The sequence below is a fragment of the Rhinopithecus bieti genome, unplaced genomic scaffold, assembly GCF_001698545.2.
Source record: "Rhinopithecus bieti isolate Rb0 unplaced genomic scaffold, ASM169854v2 scaffold_13352, whole genome shotgun sequence".
In the NCBI taxonomy this organism is placed as follows: Eukaryota; Metazoa; Chordata; class Mammalia; order Primates; family Cercopithecidae; genus Rhinopithecus; species Rhinopithecus bieti.
The window spans coordinates 2,312,372-2,335,377 of NW_016808026.1; the positions used below are offsets into that span (position 1 = coordinate 2,312,372).

At 37.0% G+C, this 23,006-nt stretch overlaps 1 protein-coding gene across 5 annotated transcripts in view; it reads left to right on the top strand.

Moving 5' to 3' along the window:
• ZFPM2 (zinc finger protein, FOG family member 2) overlaps window positions 1–23,006 on the top strand; it is a 506,031-nt gene that overhangs the window by 240,068 nt on the left and 242,957 nt on the right. For 4 of the 5 annotated variants that reach the window (XM_017885192.1, XM_017885194.1, XM_017885195.1 and 1 more), the window contains one exon: window positions 19,065–19,183. In XM_017885192.1, coding sequence (XP_017740681.1) covers window positions 19,065–19,183 — 119 coding nt within the window. Of the gene's footprint in view, window positions 1–19,064; window positions 19,184–21,729; window positions 21,796–23,006 lie in introns of those variants that run through there. The other variant, XM_017885196.1, reaches the window with a different exon arrangement.

Below are 23,006 nucleotides of genomic sequence, written 5' to 3' on the forward strand. Positions count from 1 at the left end.
GTGGCACTATTCACAATAGCAAAGACTTGGAATCAACCCAAATGTCCATCTGTGACAGACTGGATTAAGAAAATGTGGCACATATACACCATGGAATACTATGCAGCCATAAAAAAGGATGAATTTGTGTCCTTTGTAGGGACATGAGTGTAGCTGGAAACCATCATTCTCAGCAAACTATCACAAGAACAGAAAAAGAATCACCGCATGTTCTCACTTATAGGTGGGAATTGAACAGTGAGATCACTTGGACACAGGAAGGGGAACATCACACACCAGGGCCTATTGTGGGGAGGGGACAGTGGGGAGGGATGGCATTAGGAAATATACCTAATATAAATGACGAGTTAATGGGTACAGCACACCAACATGGCACATGTATACATATGTAACAAACCTGCACTTTATGCACATGTACCCTAGTACTTAAAGTATAATAGAAAAATAAAAATAAAAAAAAGAAAGTGAGACCACATAAATAACTCAATATAATGTCTGTTATATTATAAGTACTTAGTAAGTGTTGTAAGATTTATCTTCATTATTTTATAATTGAGAAGAATCGAGGAAGGAAATGGAAAAAAATGTAATGACAGCCAGTAAGATGAATAAACATTTTCCATTGTTTTAAATATGGTTGTGCAAGTGTTTTTTTTTTCACTAATGCATAAGTGCATTCCTTATTTTCTCCTTTCTGGAACTCTATAATATCGGGATAATGTCAGTGGAGCAGTTAATCCTGGTTATCTAGAAATGAAATGGGTGACCCACCTTTGATGTTGACCTTCACAGCCTCATTCCTCTGCCTGGATTAGCTGTAAAGTAGGAAGTACCAGTGTGGGGTTACTGTGGGCTGAATGTCTCCATTACCTGTGGGGGTAGAATCAGCTCTGGGAGCTCTGTTCCTGTTTCCTTTTGGATTCTGTATGATCTTTTGTGCCTCCCTTTTTCTTCACCTGGAATGAAAGTGGTTCTAGCTGAAGGCTAGTATTAGATTGGCTAATTGCGATTATCAAGCAAATCTACATGTTGAATGAGACTAGTTTTTATCCATATGTTTTATATGCTTCTTTATTAACAATTACAAAACACTAAGATAGGCCGGGTGTGGTGGCTCACACCTGTAATCCCAGCACTTTGGGAGGCCGAGGCGGGGTGGATCACCTGAGGTCGGGAATTCAAGACCAGCCTGATCAACGTGGAGAAACGCTATCTCTACTAAAAATACAAAATTAGCCGGGCATGGTGGTGCTTGCCTGTAATCCCAGCTACTCAGGAGGCTGAAGCAGGAGAATCACTTGAACCTGGGAGGCAGAGGTTGCTGTGAGCCGAGATTGCGCCATTATCCTCCAGCCTGGGGAACAAGAGCAAAGCTCTGTCTCAACAAAAAAAGGAAAAAAAAGCACTAAAAGCACTAAGGTAAAACTTATAACATGTATTGAATTCTTACTATGTGGTCGGCATAATACTGAGTCTTTTATCTATATGGTCTCATGTTCATGACAAACTTAGGAGGATCAGTTAGGAAATTAAATTGATTCCATGGCAAGTAGCAACCAGTCGAAGGATCTAGAGTGAATATAAGCTAGTAGTGCTCAAGACGGTTAGCAAAGTTTTTTCTAATATGGTCTGAATTATTGAATCCCAGGAGTATATAATTCCCACTTTTAATGATTTATGAAATCAATGTAAGAATCTATAAAATTTACTTTAATAATGTCTCATATATTTTCTCCTTATTATCTACATATGCAATTCTTTTTCAGAATAAAAGTATCACAGTTTCTCTTTTTTGGGGAGGGGTCAGATTCATCATATCAGAAAATACAAAATATTAGGACATTCATGTATTTGGTGGAGGAGAAAATATTATAGATTGTTATTATAAATTGAAAATAAGGTGCTCAAGCCTGTGTTCTTTGCAATGGCAAATCATTATTTTGACTCTAGCTAAGAATTGTGCGTAATGATTTCCATATTGCTACACCTATTCTACTTTAACTCTACTCTTGCTATACATATTCTACTTTAACTCTATTCTGGATAACTGATGTTTAAGATGAATAATATAAATAAATCAGAGGCCCGGCATGGTGGCTCACACCTGTAATCCCAGCACTTTGGGAGGCCAAGGAGGGTGGATCACCTGAGGTCAGGAGTTTGAGACCAGCCTGGCCAACATGGTGAAACCCTGTCTCTACAAAAAATATGAAAATAACCAAGCGTGGTGGTAGGCGCCTGTAATCCCAGGTACTCAGGAGACTGAGACAGGAGAATTGCTTGAACCTGGGAGGCGGAGGTTGCAGTGGGCTGAGATCACACTACTGCACTCCAGCCTGGGTGATGAGAGTAAAACTCCATCTCAAAAAAAAAAAAAAAAAAAAAAAAAAAAAAATAGAAATCAGAGTGGGTTTAAAGAATGCTATGCTTTAAATTCGTGGTTTTACTTAAGTCAGTGGATGTACAGAGGAAATCAGATGTAAGTGATTTATTAAAATATTTTGGTAAGTCATCTTTACATTTATGCCTATCTTCTTTAGAAACAAAAAGACGTTTTGACAGATATCCATAATTTCAAACAATTTCTATCTTCTGATATTATTTATTAAAGTGTTTGGTGTTTGTTAGCAACATCTACCTATTTGCATGGTGGAGTTTTACAAATATCTTTTAGATTTAATAACTTTTTGGCTATGTAAGTATTCTGATATATAGTCATGAAACGAAAATGATTTTAACGGTTTGAAATTTTTTGTTTGTTTTTAAAGAGAAGCAGTTGACTTCTTGCATCATGTAGCTAATTTGTATAATTGTGGTCGTTTCTGGGTGTCTGATTCTGCTTTCAGGTATCACAGCATAACTTCTGAATGTATTCATTCAGAACTTCACCAAGTAGGTCATAGGAATAAGTGATGAAAAGAAACTCTTTGAGTATTAGGCACTGTATGCTGAGAGGACATGATAAATATACTAACCTTTCTGACCTTTAGTGCTGGAGGCGATAACTTTCAGGATCCTTATATGAATTTCAGGAGTTTGTGTGAAATTATCCAAAATAGCAAAGTAAGTTTTCTAATAAGAAGAATATTTTATAAGAGTAGTATACTATAAGTTGAAAGCAATTTAAAAGTCATTTTCCAATAATTTTAGAATATTTTGTCCAAAATTAACATATTTACAATATTGAACAACAGAAACTCTTACCATCAGTTATGATTTTGTGGTCTTAAAACTGTTTTTTTAACAACAAATTCTAGCCATTTGTTTCATCCAATTTGGCAGTGATTTTATCTCAAGGCAATGTTCTCTCATTCATTAAGCCTCTGCCTTACAAACAATTTTATTTTAACATAACAAATGTGTTAAAATGCTTATTCTATTTGTTCATTTTTTGAAGACATTCTTTCTGATTTCTTAAAGGAAAGGGATGCTGTATGTTGCTTTAGTCCTTTGCCAGTCCTCTCTCTGAGATGCCATTCCTGATTTCCCCAGGTTGCCTTAGGAGATTTTTTTCCTTACTGGTAAAATTTTATCTTATACCTTCAGCAAACACTTGTTATGTTGAGTCATGATTATCTCACCACTATTAGAATAAGTCACATAAGGAAAAAGTCCACATTAGATTCATTTTACATCTTCAGTATTCAGCACTGTGACTGGCATTGTAAATGTTTAACAAATAATTTTGAATAAGTAAATATGTATTTAAGTAAAGTTCAGCTGGATATGATTTTATGAACAAAATAGTCCTGGGAATAATACTACCTTCCGAAATCTGAAGGCATGTATGGTGGGCTATTGTAGGTCTGTTGATCACACCCCAAATAAGCATATGTAAGGATTCTCTGTTAGGACCACTCCACAGCAAGAAACTACGCTCATGAGTGATAATATCAGCCTGCCTGCCTTCCTTTCCTCCTCCTTTACTTCTTCAAAATTTGCCATCTCTATACTCCATATTCATGTTGGAAAGGGAAAGATCCAAGGAAAGTGAGAGAAAGGAGAGGAGAAGACAGAGAAGAAGAAGAACGTATATATGGAACACATTTATAGTTAACTTACTGGGCATGCTGAATGTGTGATATAGACATATTTTACAAGTTGAAGACAGCGAGGGCATGAGATTTTCTAGTTTGCAATAGCTATGTACAATTTTGCATCAGGTCATTTCTGGAGAAAATGCTATCAATGCAAATGAAAAGATGTGGAGTGGTTTTGGTGTCCTTTATACTTGATATTCTTAGGAAGGAAAGCTCACAAATCTTCCCTCCCTCCCTCCCTCCCTCCTTCCCTCCCTGCCTCCTTCCCTCCCTTCCTTCCTTCCTTCTTCCTTCCTCTATCTCTTTCTTCTTCTTTTTTTTCTTTAATTGAGACAGGGGCGCACTCTGTTTTCCAGACTGAAGGGCAGTGGCACAGTCACCGTTCACTGTAGCCTCCAACTCCTGGGCTTAAGCAATCCCCCAGTCTCAACTTCCTGAGTAGCAGGGACCACAGGCACAAGCCACCACATCTGGCTAATTTTTTGTATTGTTACTATTATTTTTTGTAGAGATACGGTCTTGCTATGTGACCATACTGGTCTCAAACTCCTGGGCTCACACAATTATCCTGCCTTGGCCTCCCAAAGTGCTGGGATTATAGACATGAGCCGTTGCACCCAGCCTAAATGTATCATTTCTTATGCTAGTAATGGCATAATATAATGTCAGTAAGTGCTTATTCTTCAGAGAAAATATTTAGTTATTAAATATACTAAAATACAACATTAAAAGTCTGATTATAACATGGAGAGAGGGGACTCCATTGTCTTAAATCAATGAATCTTATAACTTTCTTCTCTCTGAAATTTTTGGGACAGAAATGTAAAATGTTTTGTGAACTCCGACACTCACATCATAAGCTTGCCACCCTGAGCCCTGTGATGCTTACAGTGTTTTGTTTGTTTAATCTTTCCTACCACCTTACCTCCTTCAAAACTCACCCTGTGGCCCCGTCCTGCAGGCACTCACATTCTGCTTTCCAAATTGACTGGCAGCTAATCTTATAAATGAATCCACTGTAATGGCTGCTGTTATGATACTGGGTTTGAGGTCAATCCTTTCACCTAGTTAAGTTGTTATATTTTTTTGAAAGAGGCAGTCTGATAAAATATGAAAGGGTCAGAAAACCAGAATTGGAGTCCTGGTATCACTACTAATTTTGTAACTTAAATCAGTCGTTTTAGCTTTGAGCCCTAGCCCAATCAATATGATGGAAAAAATTATACCTACTCTTTTTACTTTCTATAGCCCTACCAGGTACAAAGCATTGTGGAGATATCTAGAAAGTTGCATGTAGGGAGATTGAAAATACATACAAGGCCAGGCGCAGTGGCTCAAGCCTGTAATCCCAGCACTTTGGGAGGCCGAGACAGGCGGATCACGAGGTCAGGAAATCAAGACCATCCTGGCTAACACGGTGAAACCCCGTCTCTACTAAAAAAAATACAAAAAAACTAGCCAGGCGATGTGGCGGGCGCCTGTAGTCCCAGCTACTCAGGAGGCTGAGGCAGGAGAATGGCGTAAACCCCGGAGGTGGAGCGTGTAGTGAGCTGAGATCCGGCCACTGCACTCCAGCCTGGGCGACAGAGCGAGACTCCGTCTCAAAAAAAAAAAAAAAAAAAAAAAAAAAAAAAAAAAAAAAAATACATACAAATCACTCTTATAAGGAAGAAAGTGATGAAATGTATTAGAGTTAAAAATCACATACTTTGGGAATTCAACAGGAGCAATCACCTCTGAACTTCTGACAAAGGAGAGGCTGTGTGAATCAGGGAAGTGTTCACTGGAGAATGGCAGATAGACTTCAAAGGATAGCTGGGTTGAAACAAAACACTCATGATGGGTACTTCAAGAAATACACCACACAGCTGAAGCCTTCAGAACACAGCAAGACTGAGTATGTACTGCACTCAAAACACAGAGTGTCAAGGAGTCTGCTTTTCTTCTCATCAGTCATGTGTCACGTAAGAATATATGCAACTGTGAAGAAATGCGATTGTTAATCAAACACTCCGGAATGACCAGGAAATGGCTGCAGCGTTCTTCAGCTTTAGAAATGATACTTTTGGAATTATTTTCTGAAATCAATAATATTTTCATCAATGTAAGTTCAAACTGTAGAAATTTGCAACTTTGTGCCAAATTATAGCCTATAAGTTAGATCTTTCTATCGACTAAGGCATTTTCAAACTAAATAAATACATAGTATATTTATTGAAGATGCCACCTGTAAGAGAATTTAGTGCATGACACAGTTAACACTTTAATGTTTAGTACTGTGTAGGACTTATTCTCCTAAATTTTGGGATCCGCATCACAGTTTCATAACATATTTAGATATTATATGAGGTGCGCTGGCAGTAGTATTAGGCATGAACTCAAATATCCTAGGGTCTATATTCATTGTTTATATGTTACATTTTTATTTCTTTATGGTTCTGTTTTCCACTCTATTTTTTAACAAACTCTTTTTAAAGACACATGATACTTGTTATACTTGTTCTCTGAGTAAAAATTTAAAAATCTGTAATGGAATTCTACTTCAGACCAGTCTTCTGAACATTTCTATTAGTGAATGAGACTACCTCACAGTGTACTATTAGCTCCCTGGGTTAGACTGAAAATTTTCCCTTGTCATTTATTCATCTGTCAAATCATTCTGCCATCCTTTGGTTTTATAATATTGTTACCTAAAAAATCACCTCTTCAGTCCCAACTGGAGCCTCCTGAAGATCTTTACTTCCAGGCAAAACTCATTCTAATCACAACTGAAGTCTAACGATATTTACCTGTCGAAGCTTATCAGTACATTTCCTTTCATCTCCAACTGTACCATCTCATCATGTTACAATACATGACCATATCTTGGTTTGTTATAGATATCAAGCAAACACAGGATCTAGCACATCTACAAACAAACAAGTATATGTGATTGTTAAATATCAGCAATAACTTGTGATAAGTTCTCTTATAAGTGAATTATCTTCTTCTAAATTAGTGACTGCAGTCTCTGAAAAGCAGACAGTTTTAACAGACTACATGTTGACTAAATAAATAAATAAATGACGTTGATTGACTAAATTTAGAGCCATAAATATCAATGAGTTCTATTGATGTTCTATACTGTGTTCTTTAAAAATTATTTCTTCCTATCTTGTCATCAGACAGGATCAATAGTTGATTTTTACCCTGTTTCTTCTTTGGAGTTTTCCTCCTGGAGAAAAACACACCTTCTCTGACCTGTACTCTTCATGGACTGACCTTTCTCTGGCCCTCCTGCTGGTAGACTGACTTTTAGCTGCTGCACATCCTACTGCTGTTTCCTGTGCCTGCTAGCCAAGTACTCTTCCAAGATGATTCCCCCCTAACTGGAGCTCCCAAAACATAACCTCCCTCTGTTTCTTCACGTTTGGATCAGGAAGTGGTATCAGGTCAGCTGTGACATGGAATGTTGTCTAGAAGGTCAGGGAGGGTTTCTGGCAGCAAAGAAGCACACTGTGCCAGGTTTCTTGAACGAAAGAGTGGTGACCTGCTCCCTCCCACTCAACTTCTAGCAGCTGAAAAGTCTCCAACGACCACAGCTACACCTTCTAATGACTTTTCCGAACATTTGCAAGAGCTAGTCACACTTCAGGTGAATATTTTCAGACACCTGGGATGAGCTGTTTCTTTGTTCATATAAATAGACTATAGAGCAAAGGGCAAAATATGGCAATTTCTTTCTCCCAACCTTGAACATGGCCTCTGAATATAAAGCTTATTTTGTATGCAACGATGTAAGTGAAGGTTTTCTAGTATTTCATGGTGGTTTTTTCAGGGTTTTTAATTTATTTTTATTTTTTACTTTTTCTTATTATTTTACTTTAAGTTCTAGGGTACATGTGCACAACGTGTAGGTTTGTTACATATGTATACATGTGCCATATTGGTGTGCTGTACCCATTAACTCATCATTTACATTAGGTATATCTCCTAATGCTATCCCTACCCCCTTCCCCCACCCCCCGGCAGGCCCCAGTGTGTGATGTTCCCCACCCTGTGTCCATGTGTTCTCATTGTTCAATTCCCACCTATGAGTGAGAACATGCAGTGTTTGGTTTTCTGTCCTTGCGATAGTTTGCTCAGAATGATGGTTTCCAGCTTCATCCATGTCCCTATAAAGGACATGAACTCATCCTTTTTTATGGCTGCATAGTATTCCATGGTGTATATGTGCCACATTTTCTTAATCCAGTCTATCATTGATGGACATTTGGGTTGGTTCCAAGTCTTTGCTGTTGTGAATAGTGCCACAATAAAAATACGTGTGCATGTGTCTTTATGGCAGCGTGATTTGTAATCCTTTGGGTATATGCCCAGTAATGGGATGGCCGGGTTGAATGGTATTTCTAGTTCTAGATCCTTGAGGAATCACCACAGTGTTTTCCACAATGGTTGAACTAGTTTACAGTCCCACCACCAGTGTAAAAGTGTTCCTATTTCTCCACATCCTCTCCAACACCTGTTGTTTCCTGACTTTTTAATGATTGCCATTCTAACTGGTGTGAGATGGTATCTCATTGTGGTTTTGATTTGCATTTCTCTGATGGCGAGTGATGATGAGCATTTTTTCATGTGTCTGTTGGCTGTATGAATGTCTTCTTTTGAGAAATGTCTGTTCATATCCTTTGCCCACTTTTTGATGGGGTTGTTTGTTTTTTTCTTGTATATTTGTTTGAGTTCTTTGTAGATTCTGGATATTAGCCCTTTGTCAGATGAGTAGATTGCAAAAATTTTCTCCCATTCTGTAGGTTGCCTGTTCACTCTGATGGTAGTTTCTTTTGCTGTGCAGAAGCTCTTTAGTTTAATTAGATCCCATTTGTCAATTTTGGCTTTTGTTGCCCTTGCTTTTGATGTTTTAGACATGAAGTCCTTGCTCATGCCTATGTCCTGAATGGTGTTGCCTAGATTTTCTTCTAGGGTTTTTATGGTTTTAGGTCTAACATTTAAGTCTCTAATCCATCTTGAATTGATTTTTGTATAAGGTGTAAGGAAGGGATCCAATTTCAGCTTTCTACGTATGGCTAGCCAGTTTCCCCAGCACCATTTATTGAATAGAGAATCCTTGCCCCATTTCTTGTTTTTGTCAGGTTTGTCAAAGATCAGATGGTTGTAGATGTGTGGTATTATTTCCAAGGGCTCTATTCTGTTCCATTGGTCTATATCTCTGTTTTGGTACCAGTACCATGCTGTTTTGGTTACTGTAGACTTGTAGTATAATTTGAAGTCAGTTAGTGTGATGCCTCCAGCTTTGTTCTTTTGGCTTAGGATTGTCTTGCTAATGCAGGCACTTTTTTGGTTCCACATGAACTTTAAAGTAGTTTTTTCCAATTCTGTGAAGAAAGTCACTGGTAGCTTGATGGGGATGGCATTCAGTGTAAAAATTACCTTGGGCAGTATGGCCATTTTCACAATATTGATTCTTCCTATCCTTGAGCATGGAATGTTATTCCATTGTTTGTGTCCTCTTTTATTTCCCTGAGCAGTGGTTTGTAGTTCTCCGTAAAGAGGTCCTTTCCATCCCTTGTAAGTTGGATTCCTAGGTATTTTATTCTCTTTGAAGCAATTGTGAATGGGAGTTCACTCATGATTTGGCTCTCCGTCTGTTATTGGTGTATAGGAATGCTTGTGATTTTTGCACATTGATTTTGTATCCTGAGACTTTGCTGAAGATGCTTATCAGCTTAAGGAGATTTTGGGCTGAGACGATGGGGTTTTCTAAACATACAATCGTGTCATCCGCGAACAGGGACAATTTGACTACCTCTTTTGCTAATTGAATACCTTTTATTTCTTTCTCTTGCCTGATGGCCCTGGCGAGAACTTCCAACACCATGTTGAACGGGAGTGGTGAGAGAGGGCATCCCTGTCTTGTGTTAGTTTTCAAAGGGAATGCTTCCAGTTTTTGCCCATTCAGTATGATATTGGCTGTAGGTTTGTCATAAATAGCTCTTATTATTTTGAGATATGTCCCATCAATACCTAGTTTATTGAGAGTTTTAGCCCGAAGGGCTGTTGAATTTTGTCAAAGGCCTTTTCTGCATCTATTGAAATAATCATGTGGTTTTGTCTTTGGTTCTGTTTATATGTTGGATTACGTTTATTGATTTGCATATGTTGAACCAGCCTTGCATCCCAGGGATGAAGCCAAAATGGATCTGACTCTGTCACCCTCGCTGGAGTGCAGTGACACACCTGTAGTCCTTGACCTCCCAGGGCTCAAGCAATCCTCCCTCTTTAGCCTCCTGAGTAGTTGGGACTACAGGCTCATGCCCCCAACCTGGCTAATTTTTCTATTTTTTTGTAAAGACAGGGTTTTGCCATATTGCCGGAGCTAGTCTTGGACTCCTGAGCTCAAGCAGTCCACCCTCCTTGGCCCCCCAAATTGCTGGGATTACAGACATGAGCCATCATACCTGGCCCATGGTGTTGTTTTTAAAAACGCTTAGAATTTTCTGTTTCATTATTACTACTACCCACATATTTCATCTCCTCTATTTCTCTATAATGAAAATGACAATTGGAAAGTTTCAGTGGGCCTTAAGATAGAAAGAATAACCTGTCTCAGAATGAATCCTTAAGACCAACCAGAATAATAAGGTAAAAGGTTCCTGAGTTTGTAATATATGTCAATATTTGGTAGCATACAAATGTAAATTTGCTTCTTATATGATGCTGTACACATTGATTTCTATGACTTTTTAGAAACTGTAGCCAAAGAGAGCATTTTGCATTTTTGAGAAATACAGTAATTTTACTCTAGGTTTTAGACCATTACAGTGTGTTGTGTTAGAGTTTTTAGGTACTGAATTCGTCGCATGAAAAGGGAATGTTTCTATTTTGCCACCACCATTATGTTATCTTTACCAGTGCAATTACAAGCTAATTCAGTGCTCTTTGTGTTGGACTAATAGCTTCTGATTCGCTGCTGTCACCCAGTACCTCCTCATGCTCTTTCAATACCATCTGCAGTGCCCCCAGCACTTACCTAGGGTGAGCATTTTTCTCTAAGGAGAGACTCATCTTTGGCAAATCATTAATGGAACATCAAAAAGATCCCATCTGTTAGAGTTACATATGGCTAAGATCAGAATTATCAAATATCTCATTTTTTCTTTATTCCCTTTTTCTTTTTTTCCTTTCTTATCCACACAATAAATGTAGTTGTCAGCAGGATAAGTTCATGCGCCGGATAAGGTCACAATTTCATTTAGTGACAACTTCCAACAGTAGGAACTTACAAGGTTCGATTTATTAAAGAGTCAGAAGGGATAAGATCACTGCATGGCCAGCCTGATTTATCAGGGTTTGACTGGAGTACTTGAATAGGGAACATCGTATTTCAAGTTTATGTACAAAACTGTAGTTTAGTATGTGTTGTGACTGTATGACTCAAACATGGAGAAGGAAAATTAGAAAAAGTATCTCTATAAGGCAATTTGTAGTCACCAACCAAGAACAGTCATTTCCTAAGCCAAACCATGCTTAGAAATGGATCAATACAGCGTAATATAAATGGTGCTATTTGTCTCAAAATGCAGATGAAATGTGGTTATTAACGCCTGAGGAAACACACAGTGGCAAGACTGCAGTTTGGCTGTGAAGATAATCAGCAGTGAAATGATCTAACCCTCTTATGTATGTAGCAGGCAGCTGTCAAATGGTTAAACCATAAAATAGCAAGAGCTCTGCCATACTTCAGCCACCTTGGCTGACTTTGAAAATGTTTGGAGATTTTTAGAATCTTTGAGTGCTTTTTGAACTCAGCATGACTTCGGGGCTGTCCATGTTTGATACCATGATGCATAATGTCTTCCAACCATGAAGCAAATATAAATATGGGTTCTGACACTATAGCCTTCTGCTATAGTATGGTCTGATAAATATTATGAGCTAATTCATGTGATCTGCTTTAAAATTTGGTTATATATTTAAAACCAAGTTCAAACCAACCAGAATTGTACTTTCAGCTAATGCAATATGATCTTCTGTCGTCTCATTTACATGCAACTATGTCCTATGAAATCTGAGCCTTGAGTTAAGGGATGTTCTGTAAATACCTTATATGTTTATATCATCAACTTAATGCTGAATTCAGGTGAAGCATGATTGCTGATAACTATTCTAAAAGACTTACATCTGTCTGTTCCCCTTTGGTGTGCTACTATGTTCATATCCTTTGCTTTCTAAAGAGGCATCAAAAAGAGCATATTAAAAAAATACAATGTCTTGATAGCACTTTCAAAGAAAAAGTATTTGAGGGCATCTCTGGTGATTTTAAGTATTTCTCTCCACCAGTGAATTTCTTTTATTTAGGCCAAAAGTGGGTTGATATTTTAAAAGCTGTGGGATGTTTGGTAGTGATTTCTGACTTAGGGCCTTTTTTTTTTAAGTGAAGCTATCATAAGTCTTTGAGTAATCACAGACTTTTAAAAGTATGCATTATCAAGAAGATAAGAGAAACAGCCCTGAGCACTAACAATATTATCTTTTACCAAAATTGATTAGTCCGTCCTATATGTCTCAAATATTTTCTGTGAACTTACCCAGCATGTTAAAAAATCAGGCTTCTTTTGAAGAATAGCTGCAAAAATATGAACTGGGCAGAGAAGAACATTTTTTACTTTTTCATCCCTCTCCATATTCTACAGATGAGGTAATGTAGGTGAACGTATTACATAGAAGGTTGAACAAGTGAAATGGTTGCTTGTTGTAATACAAAGAGCAGATGCATATTAAGACAACTCTCTTTTGTTTCCAAAAATCAACTTCAACTATACTGAAATTGAGATACATCGTATCATCAAAATTTTCATCCCATCAATTGTGTTCCATTTGTATTTTTCAAATATCATCTGTCACAAACTCTATTAATTACCAGGGAATAAAAGAATTTTTAAAGAAATTTATAGATTAAAATGTTTATGTTTCTGTTGAGGTGAAATACATTATCAAGGAGAAACCTACTAGGGAATAATTTAATGCAAAACTGTGTGATATTGGACTATAAATGCAATGGGAGTATTAGGGAAGAAAATTTCAGTTTTCTCTAGAATTCAGAGAAGCTGAATAGCTTTGGGCTTGACCTTGTAACATTAAAAGGGTCTATTAAGGCAGGCAGGAATAGGGTGTGTCTGCCAGATAGCAGGAACCATTCTCAGAAAGTTATGGGGGAGCTAAACTGGAGATAAGGAGGAATAGATGGGGAAGAAGGCTTTTTTGACTGGAGGGAAGAACACATTTGGGAGAGCAGTAGAACGCATGAGTTAGGCAAATATTGTGGAGCAGTATGGGTGATATTAAAATTCAGGCAGATATGTTCAGTTTGGGATGGCCAAGAAGTAGCTAGTGAAGGAACTTGCATAAATGGGTAACATGATGAAAGTGGAGTTTTGATCAGTTTATCCTGGCAGAGATTTGGAACCTGAATTGGAGCTGTAGAATCAATTGAGGCTGGTGGGTTGTCTTCATCTGAGTTGATTAAAACCTTAAAAATGCTGATAAGAAGGGTGAATCCAACAGCCAATGGAAAAGAAAATAAGTCAGGATATGAGGAGTGATTTGGATAAAGGTGACAAAGAGGGAATGTGACCACAGGCAGACATCAATGAATGGTTGGATGTGATGATGGAAGTATATGGACATGCTCTTAGAATTCTTCAATTTCTTTTTGGTGAAGTAGTAAATATGTATCAGATACTTTGCATATTGTTAATCCTCACAGCAACCTTTTTAGAAAACTATTGCAGTTTCTACTTTGCATGCAGAAACTGAAGTTCAAAGGATTAGGTAACTTGCTAAGGATCACATGGCTTATTACAGTTACTCTTCTCTCATTCAATTGTGAACCCATTCCAGCGTGTATCCTGGTCTACCATTTTACAAAACTCCTTTCACTCCAAATACCTGTGACCACCATCTCATCCAAAGGAATCTTTCCAGTTCTTCCCTTCCCCTTTTCCTTCCAATTTTCCTTCCAATCTTCCTTCCTTCCTTCCTTCCTTCCTTCCTTCCTTCCTTCCTTCTTTCCTTCCTCTTTCTTCCTTTGACAGAGTCTTGTTCTGTCACCCAGGCTGGAGTGCAGTGGCGCGATCTTGGTTCACTGCAACCTCTGCCTCCCATATTCAAGCAGTTCTTTTGCATCAGCCTCCCGAGTAGCTGGGATTGCAGACATGCACCACCACGCCCAGCTAATATTTGCAGTTTTAATACAGACGAGGTTTCACCATGTTGACCAAGCTGGTCTCAAGATGGTGATCCAATCACCTCGGCCTCCCAAAGTGCTAGTATTACAGGCATGAGCCACCATGCCTGGCCTCCAGTTCTTTTCTTACTTACATATATTTTCAGATTCCTTGATTGATTCCCCTCTCCTTCAAATTCTCAATCAACCCCTTGGTGTCTATGGTACTATATCCAATTTCTTTTCTATGTCTCTTGCCAGTTCTCCTAAAGTTTCTATGCCTATTCCTTCATCACTATGCCTTTGAAGGTCTTTAGAATTCTGTCCTAGGTCTTCTTATTTATCATGATATACTCTTTAATCCTATGGTTTGTATTACCATATACAAGGTGGTTTTAAAATTTCTGAATAAATGCCAAGACCTTGCTTCTAGTTAAGACCTTGCTTCTGGGCCCCAGGCCTATACTTGCCTACCTAAAATCACCTATTGCCTTGTTTTTTTTTTTTTTTTTTTTTTTTTTTTTTTTTTTTTTTTTTTTTTTTTGAGACGGAGTCTTGCTCATTCCCCCAGGCTGGAGTGCAGTGGTGCTATCTTGGCTCACTGCAAGCTCCGCCTCCTGGGTTCACACTATTCTGCTGCCTCAGCCTCCCGAGTAGCTGGCACTTCAGGTTTCACCAGGTTAGCCAGGATGGTGTCAATCTCCTGACCTCGTGATCCGCCCGTCTCGGCTCCTCAAAGTGTTGGGATTACAGGCGTGAGCCACCACACCTGGTCACCTATTACCTTCTTTATAGCTGCTTCAATATCAACATTACCAAACTGTAACTCCTTATTTTGCTCTTAATTCTTGTTTTTCTTTCTGTATTCTTCTATCTCAACAGGAACATGGCCGTTGGCTCATGTACCTAAGTGAGATACTTGCGTAACATTCTAGGATTCTCTCTGCCCTAAGTCCTAAAATCTAAACAATCACTAAGTTCTATGACTTTTACTTCCCAAGCCATATGGATTTTATTTCATGGAATTCATCCAGATTCAGGCTTGTTTTGTTTGTTGCTTTATTCTTTGGTCTAACACACTGTCTGATACTTAGTAGATACCCAATAAATGTTTATAGAATAAATGAATGAATAAACAAATGAATGAGGCATAAAGGAATAAATACACAAATCAAATAAGAATTGGAGCTTTTCCATCTTATTTCAGAATATCTAATCTTTTCAAGTCAAACATCCATCCTTTGATAAAATGGTTTGAGGACCTAAGTCTCTGGCCCACCAGCCCAGTGCCCTTCTACTTCTCCTAATATATTATATCTAGGGAAGGAAAATTTCTATCATGGACTGTCAGTGTTGAAAAACACCTTAGCGAGTTGTGAGTGAGTGCAAACCACTCTTTTAACAATGACAAAGCAAAGACTCAGAAAAGATATAACTTATTTGAGGCCATTCAGCTGGTTATTGAACAGAATAGGTGTAAAAATTAATCTTCTTACTTTTAGTGCAGTAATCTTTCCTTTATTTCATGACACCTATTAATTTTTGGAAAAAAATAAAATATCGTACTCTTAAGCAATATGTAAGTTAAATACAACTTCCCTTTATACAATGTTTTATTTCTTTTGCTATCATTAAGCTATGTAACCTTGGTAGAATATACATGCTAATTATTTGCATTATGCTTGCAGTTTTTAGAAATGCTATTGTGAATAAATGAATATTTTTATTTAACTATTTCAGCATCAGAAAGGTTTTTTCTAAACCCTGAAATAACTTGTTGGCAAGCAAGACAGGAGACTGGGGTATTCTTGCTTGTCTAGTAAGGTTGAAAAGATTAACTTGATAATTTGAACAGTTACTGGACTTTCTGTTGTGGCCATATTTAAGAGCTTGTAAAAGTATTTTTGGTCTGCTTAAAATTTTAATGGATAATCAAAGACACTTCAGAAACTTTGGAGACATTTGGATATCACTTTATGATCTGCCCCAAGTTTGTAGTTCTTAATCCATTAAAAGACAGAGCTGCTTGTAAATCCACAGGTATAGATAAGGAGTCACTGTTTGACTGAGTCTGAACCCTTTTCAAATGAAATATGTCAGTGGCAGAAAGAGAGGATGAATTACTTTTTTAAAGGGTTTTCAAAGATTCTCATGATTCCTCTGGTATCACTTAAATGTGACATGACTGGTTTTTTAGTGTGTAAAAGAAGTAAATTATTTGGGTATATTTTATGTAGAAAAGAAGATTTTTTAACTTGCATTTAGTTGAGAGATTGAAATGTATTTTATTTTAAATGGTAAATTGTAAATAAACTGTTTTAAATGTAAATACGTATGGTTGAAAAAAATACTGAGAACCCCTAGCCGATAGAAATTAAACAGTTTATTTTCAAATAAGAAAATTATCCTAAATATTTCAATAAAGAATGTGAATATGCATATATTGAGTCGTGTTGTCCCACTGGTTCCTCTCTGACATCAGATTAGATTGTTGTCTTTGTGCTCTGTCTCTGAGGGTGTTTCTATAAAGGGTCTTTGATTCCAATGCATTACTCAAAAAGATTGCACAAAGATGAAAAACATTTTCAGAGGAAAATCTCATACATGGATTTGTTATTCTGTATATAGAAAGCAAATTATTGTCTTTCCATAGTTTCTGAACACTGAGTAAGCATCAGGATCTAGTACTTAGGCGTTAATATGTTATTTCCTATATGTATTCTATTTATATCTTTCAGATGTTCAGACTTATTGAATCTTTCTGGGCTCATTTTCCTCACTGCTGATCATCATTAGCTATTGATATACCAGAATTTAAAACGTTGGAAAATGTTTGTTTGTCTTAATGTAATGTGTTCTTCCATTTTCAGTGTATTTTTCAAGTGGTAAAGAAAGAGAGTGTGAGAAGAAGGGCGAATGGAAGTGTTGGCCTTGAATTTAACTTTTGACTGGGAACATGAAATTTTATGAACATTGCATCTTTATTGCTCAGATATAGATAAATTTAAATTTTACCATGCACACAATTTAACCATTACCGAAATATTTTAGCTGATTGTAGTTTATATACATTAGTTTTGGTTTTCAGGATAAGCAATAATGAAAACATGAAAAATAATGTCTGGTATTTAAACTATTAAAAGGAGGTGACACTAAATAGAGAAGTAAAGAAGGGATAGAATTGAACTCAGTTTGACAGTGTTTCTTTTAAAAAAAACCTCAAGATTGAATCTGTGTATTTAAAGATAGCTACTAACTTGAAAAGAAGCTAAAGCCAGATTAAGGCAACAATTTCATATGTCACCTGTCATGACATATAGCATTTAGAAAATGTAATTACTAGGCCAGGTGCAGTGGCTCACACCTGTAATTCCAGCACTTTGGGAAGCTGAGGAGGGTGGATCACCTGAGGTCAGGAGTTCGAGACCAACCTGACCAACATGACGAAACTCCATCTCTACTAAAAATGCGAAATTAGCCAGACCTGGTGGTGCTTGCCTGTAATCTCAGCTACCTGGGAGGCTGAGGCAGGAGAATCTCTTGAACACGAGAGGCAACCTGGGCAACAAGAGCGAAACTCTGTCTCAAAAAAAAAAAAAAAAAAAGAAAGAAAAAGAAAATATAAGTGCTGAATATATTCTATTCTATTTTTCTCAGCTTTCTATTCTATATGGATTTCATTGACATTAAAATTGATGCAAAAGTAATGGTGGTTTTTGCCATAGTTTTGCACCAACCTAATATTTATTCCTATTTCATTCCTTCCCATTCTCATGTCTGCTGTTGATCAGGCTGAAAAGAAATAACATTAAAAAACAACGAATTTAGGTTACTGAGATAAAATCTTTAAAATATAAACATTTCAGTATGGTGATATGGCATGGTAATACTCTTTGGGGAATAAATATCCTAGATTTAATTATTTCATAGAGAGGCTACAAGTCCTGATTGTGATTTTTTTTTTCCCTATCCTAAACAACATTTAACCTATTGGCTTTTTTTTTTTTTTTTTTTTTTCCATATCGAGGCCCTCTTTTATTTATTTGTATATTATTCCATTTGTTTATTTCTTAAGCAAGCATTTAATGAATTCCTACTTTATGCAAGTGTGTATACTGTCTTTACTTCCTATTTCCCTTTATAGATTCCAAAATATTACTCTGGAGTAAATGAAAGGAAGAAGACCTTCCAAAACTGCTTATTTCTAAAGTGTTGTTGTTCAAACTCTTTTGGTACAATAGAATTCTATTCAGTATACCAAATACAGAAAAACAAGTAAAAACTTCATCTAAACATTTTTTATTTGAAAAATATGCCTTGCTATTTATTGTACACATAGCCATATTACCTATTGAAACTGGTAGTAATTTCAGAAAATTACCAAGTACTTAAAAAACTCTCCAGATATTGTTGTTTGAGAGTCTTGAATAAATACAAGAATTTTAACGCAAAATGATTGTTCTATTGTTTCTTGTCTATCTGTTTTGGCATTAGATCAGTGCTTTCTAAGGGAGTGTTATTGTTTCTGATTCTAAAAGACTTAACTAAAAAGAATTGACTTCAGTAGATGATGCGTGTGAAAAGGTGAAAGGAAGAAATTGAACTAAATTTGAATACAATTGTAAGGACAACTTTTATTTTCCTCTTAGGATAAGATGAGTTGTTTTTCAGACAAGCGTAATTAATTCTCTTTGTATGAATCCTGAGAATATCATGTGTGTAAAGCGAACACACAAAAAGAGGTGGCTGCTGTTAAAGTACAAGTGGAAGTATTCTGAACACTTCTGTTTCATTGTCTGCAGGAGAGCTGGAGGTGTTTCAGAAAGATGGGGAACGAAAAATTCAGAGTCGTCAGCAACTTCCGGTGGGAACAACCTGGGGGCCGTTTCCTGGGAAGATGGACTTGAATAATAATTCTGTGGTATGTGGATATTCCAAGATGGTTAATATTTTGTCATCAACAGTTAATATTTTGTCATAGCCCAGAAATTATCTCTGCTTGCTTTCCAATGAAATCACTAAAAATAACCATTTGTTTTTGCTGTTTCATGGATGGCAAAACTTGGATACTTTTCAAGTGGTTTGTGTCTGACAGTAATATATGCAGAATTTATACAGAAACAGGTTACTCATATTAAATTGTGGCTAGTAAGGTAATATATAAGGTTATTGCTTTATCTGCTTAGCCAGACTAAGACTGTTCACATTTAATAATATATAAAATTGCCTTTATTTTTCAGATGACACAAATTGTCATCCATTACAGGTTTACATGAAGAGCAAGAAATAAACAACTTTGTTTTTCCTTGGTAATACTGTTTGTACCTTTAAAAGCAAGGATGAATGATCGGCATTATAACTTTTGTTGTTCGGTTTTTTTGTAAAAGTTCTGAGAACAGAAAGTCTATCTCTCGGTGTGATTATATGGATTATTGATTAATTAGATGTTTTAAAAGTGATGGAGACTGGGCACAGTGGCTCACGCCTGTAATCCCAGCACTTTGGGAGGCTGAGACGGGTGGGTCACTTGAGGTCAGGAGTTCGAGACCAGCTTGGCCAAACCTGGCAAAACCCCATCTTTACTAAAAATACACACAAAGAAATTACCCAGACATGGTGGCAGGTGCCTGTAGTCCCAGCTACTTGGGAGGCTGAGGCAGGAGAATCACTTGAACCCAGAAGGCAGAGTCTGCAGTGATCTGAGATAGTGCCATTGCATTCCAGCCTGGGTGACAGAGCAAGACTCTGTCTCAAAATAATAAATAAATAAATAAATAAATGTAATAGAAAGGTAGGTAGTTTGGTTACATTTAAACTTTATTTCTAAATTGGATATATTAGTTTGCTATTCCTGCCTCAGCAACTCACCACAAACTTTGTGCCTTAAAACAACATAAACTTATTATCTTGCAGTTATGGAAGTCAGAAATTCAAATTGGGTGTCACTGGACTAAAATCAAGGTGTCTACAGGGCTGAGCTCCTTTTCAGATGCTTTATGGGAGGATCTGTTTTCTTCCTTTTCCAGTTTCTGAGAGTGGCCAATGGCCCTTCCCTCTTAGCCCCCCTTCCATCTTCAAAGCCACCAGCATCTGATGGAGTCTTTCTCACGTCCACATTCCATCTCTGACTCTTTTGCTTCCCTCTTACACATTTAAGGACACTTATGATTACACTGTCCGCCTGGGTCATCTAAGCTAATTTCTCTTTTTTAAGGTCAGCTGATTAACACTCTCCATTCTATTTGCTTCCTTAATTTCTCTTTGCCATGCAAAGGAATGTTCGCAAGTTCTAGAGGTCAGGATGTAAACATCTTTACAAGGAGCTATTCTGCCTACCACATGGGATAAAAGAAAAACAATAGCTGAAAACCTGTCTTATAATAAGTGATAATACAGGTGAGGAAATCTGGGAAGAAAAATGTTTCATATTCCTTAGAGAATCTAGAAATTTTATAAGTATTTATTCCACTGAAAGTCCTTCTCTCTAAATGCCATTTATGTAGGGAGAGTCTTGTGACTTTTAAAGGACTCTATCTATGCTAAGGGGACGTAAAAACTCCCAGAGTGCGGATTTATTGCATGAAGGAAATCCCTTCTTCAAGTTATTACATGAAAGAAATTGATACGTGTGGATCTCTGTTTATTCAGTGCCATGTGGATGTGACAGAGGTTGTTGGTTCAACTAAAAGTAATGATTAGAATAAACAGGAAATATTTGTGNTGCAAGTGTGTATACTGTCTTTACTTCCTATTTCCCTTTATAGATTCCAAAATATTACTCTGGAGTAAATGAAAGGAAGAAGACCTTCCAAAACTGCTTATTTCTAAAGTGTTGTTGTTCAAACTCTTTTGGTACAATAGAATTCTATTCAGTATACCAAATACAGAAAACAAGTAAAACTTCATCTAAACATTTTTTATTTGAAAATATGCCTTGCTATTTATTGTACACATAGCCATATTACCTATTGAAACTGGTAGTAATTTCAGAAAATTACCAAGTACTTAAAAAACTCTCCAGATATTGTTGTTTGAGAGTCTTGAATAAATACAAGAATTTTAACGCAAAATGATTGTTCTATTGTTTCTTGTCTATCTGTTTTGGCATTAGATCAGTGCTTTCTAAGGGAGTGTTATTGTTTCTGATTCTAAAAGACTTAACTAAAAGAATTGACTTCAGTAGATGATGCGTGTGAAAAGGTGAAAGGAAGAAATTGAACTAAATTTGAATACAATTGTAAGGACAACTTTTATTTTCCTCTTAGGATAAGATGAGTTGTTTTCAGACAAGCGTAATTAATTCTCTTTGTATGAATCCTGAGAATATCATGTGTGTAAAGCGAACACACAAAAGAGGTGGCTGCTGTTAAAGTACAAGTGGAAGTATTCTGAACACTTCTGTTTCATTGTCTGCAGGAGAGCTGGAGGTGTTTCAGAAAGATGGGGAACGAAAATTCAGAGTCGTCAGCAACTTCCGGTGGGAACAACCTGGGGCCGTTTCCTGGGAAGATGGACTTGAATAATAATTCTGTGGTATGTGGATATTCCAAGATGGTTAATATTTTGTCATCAACAGTTAATATTTTGTCATAGCCCAGAAATTATCTCTGCTTGCTTTCCAATGAAATCACTAAAATAACCATTTGTTTTGCTGTTTCATGGATGGCAAAACTTGGATACTTTTCAAGTGGTTTGTGTCTGACAGTAATATATGCAGAATTTATACAGAAACAGGTTACTCATATTAAATTGTGGCTAGTAAGGTAATATATAAGGTTATTGCTTTATCTGCTTAGCCAGACTAAGACTGTTCACATTTAATAATATATAAAATTGCCTTTATTTTCAGATGACACAAATTGTCATCCATTACAGGTTTACATGAAGAGCAAGAAATAAACAACTTTGTTTTCCTTGGTAATACTGTTTGTACCTTTAAAAGCAAGGATGAATGATCGGCATTATAACTTTTGTTGTTCGGTTTTTTTGTAAAAGTTCTGAGAACAGAAAGTCTATCTCTCGGTGTGATTATATGGATTATTGATTAATTAGATGTTTTAAAAGTGATGGAGACTGGGCACAGTGGCTCACGCCTGTAATCCCAGCACTTTGGGAGGCTGAGACGGGTGGGTCACTTGAGGTCAGGAGTTCGAGACCAGCTTGGCCAAACCTGGCAAAACCCCATCTTTACTAAAATACACACAAAGAAATTACCCAGACATGGTGGCAGGTGCCTGTAGTCCCAGCTACTTGGGAGGCTGAGGCAGGAGAATCACTTGAACCCAGAAGGCAGAGTCTGCAGTGATCTGAGATAGTGCCATTGCATTCCAGCCTGGGTGACAGAGCAAGACTCTGTCTCAAAATAATAAATAAATAAATAAATAAATGTAATAGAAAGGTAGGTAGTTTGGTTACATTTAAACTTTATTTCTAAATTGGATATATTAGTTTGCTATTCCTGCCTCAGCAACTCACCACAAACTTTGTGCCTTAAAACAACATAAACTTATTATCTTGCAGTTATGGAAGTCAGAAATTCAAATTGGGTGTCACTGGACTAAAATCAAGGTGTCTACAGGGCTGAGCTCCTTTTCAGATGCTTTATGGGAGGATCTGTTTTCTTCCTTTTCCAGTTTCTGAGAGTGGCCAATGGCCCTTCCCTCTTAGCCCCCCTTCCATCTTCAAAGCCACCAGCATCTGATGGAGTCTTTCTCACGTCCACATTCCATCTCTGACTCTTTTGC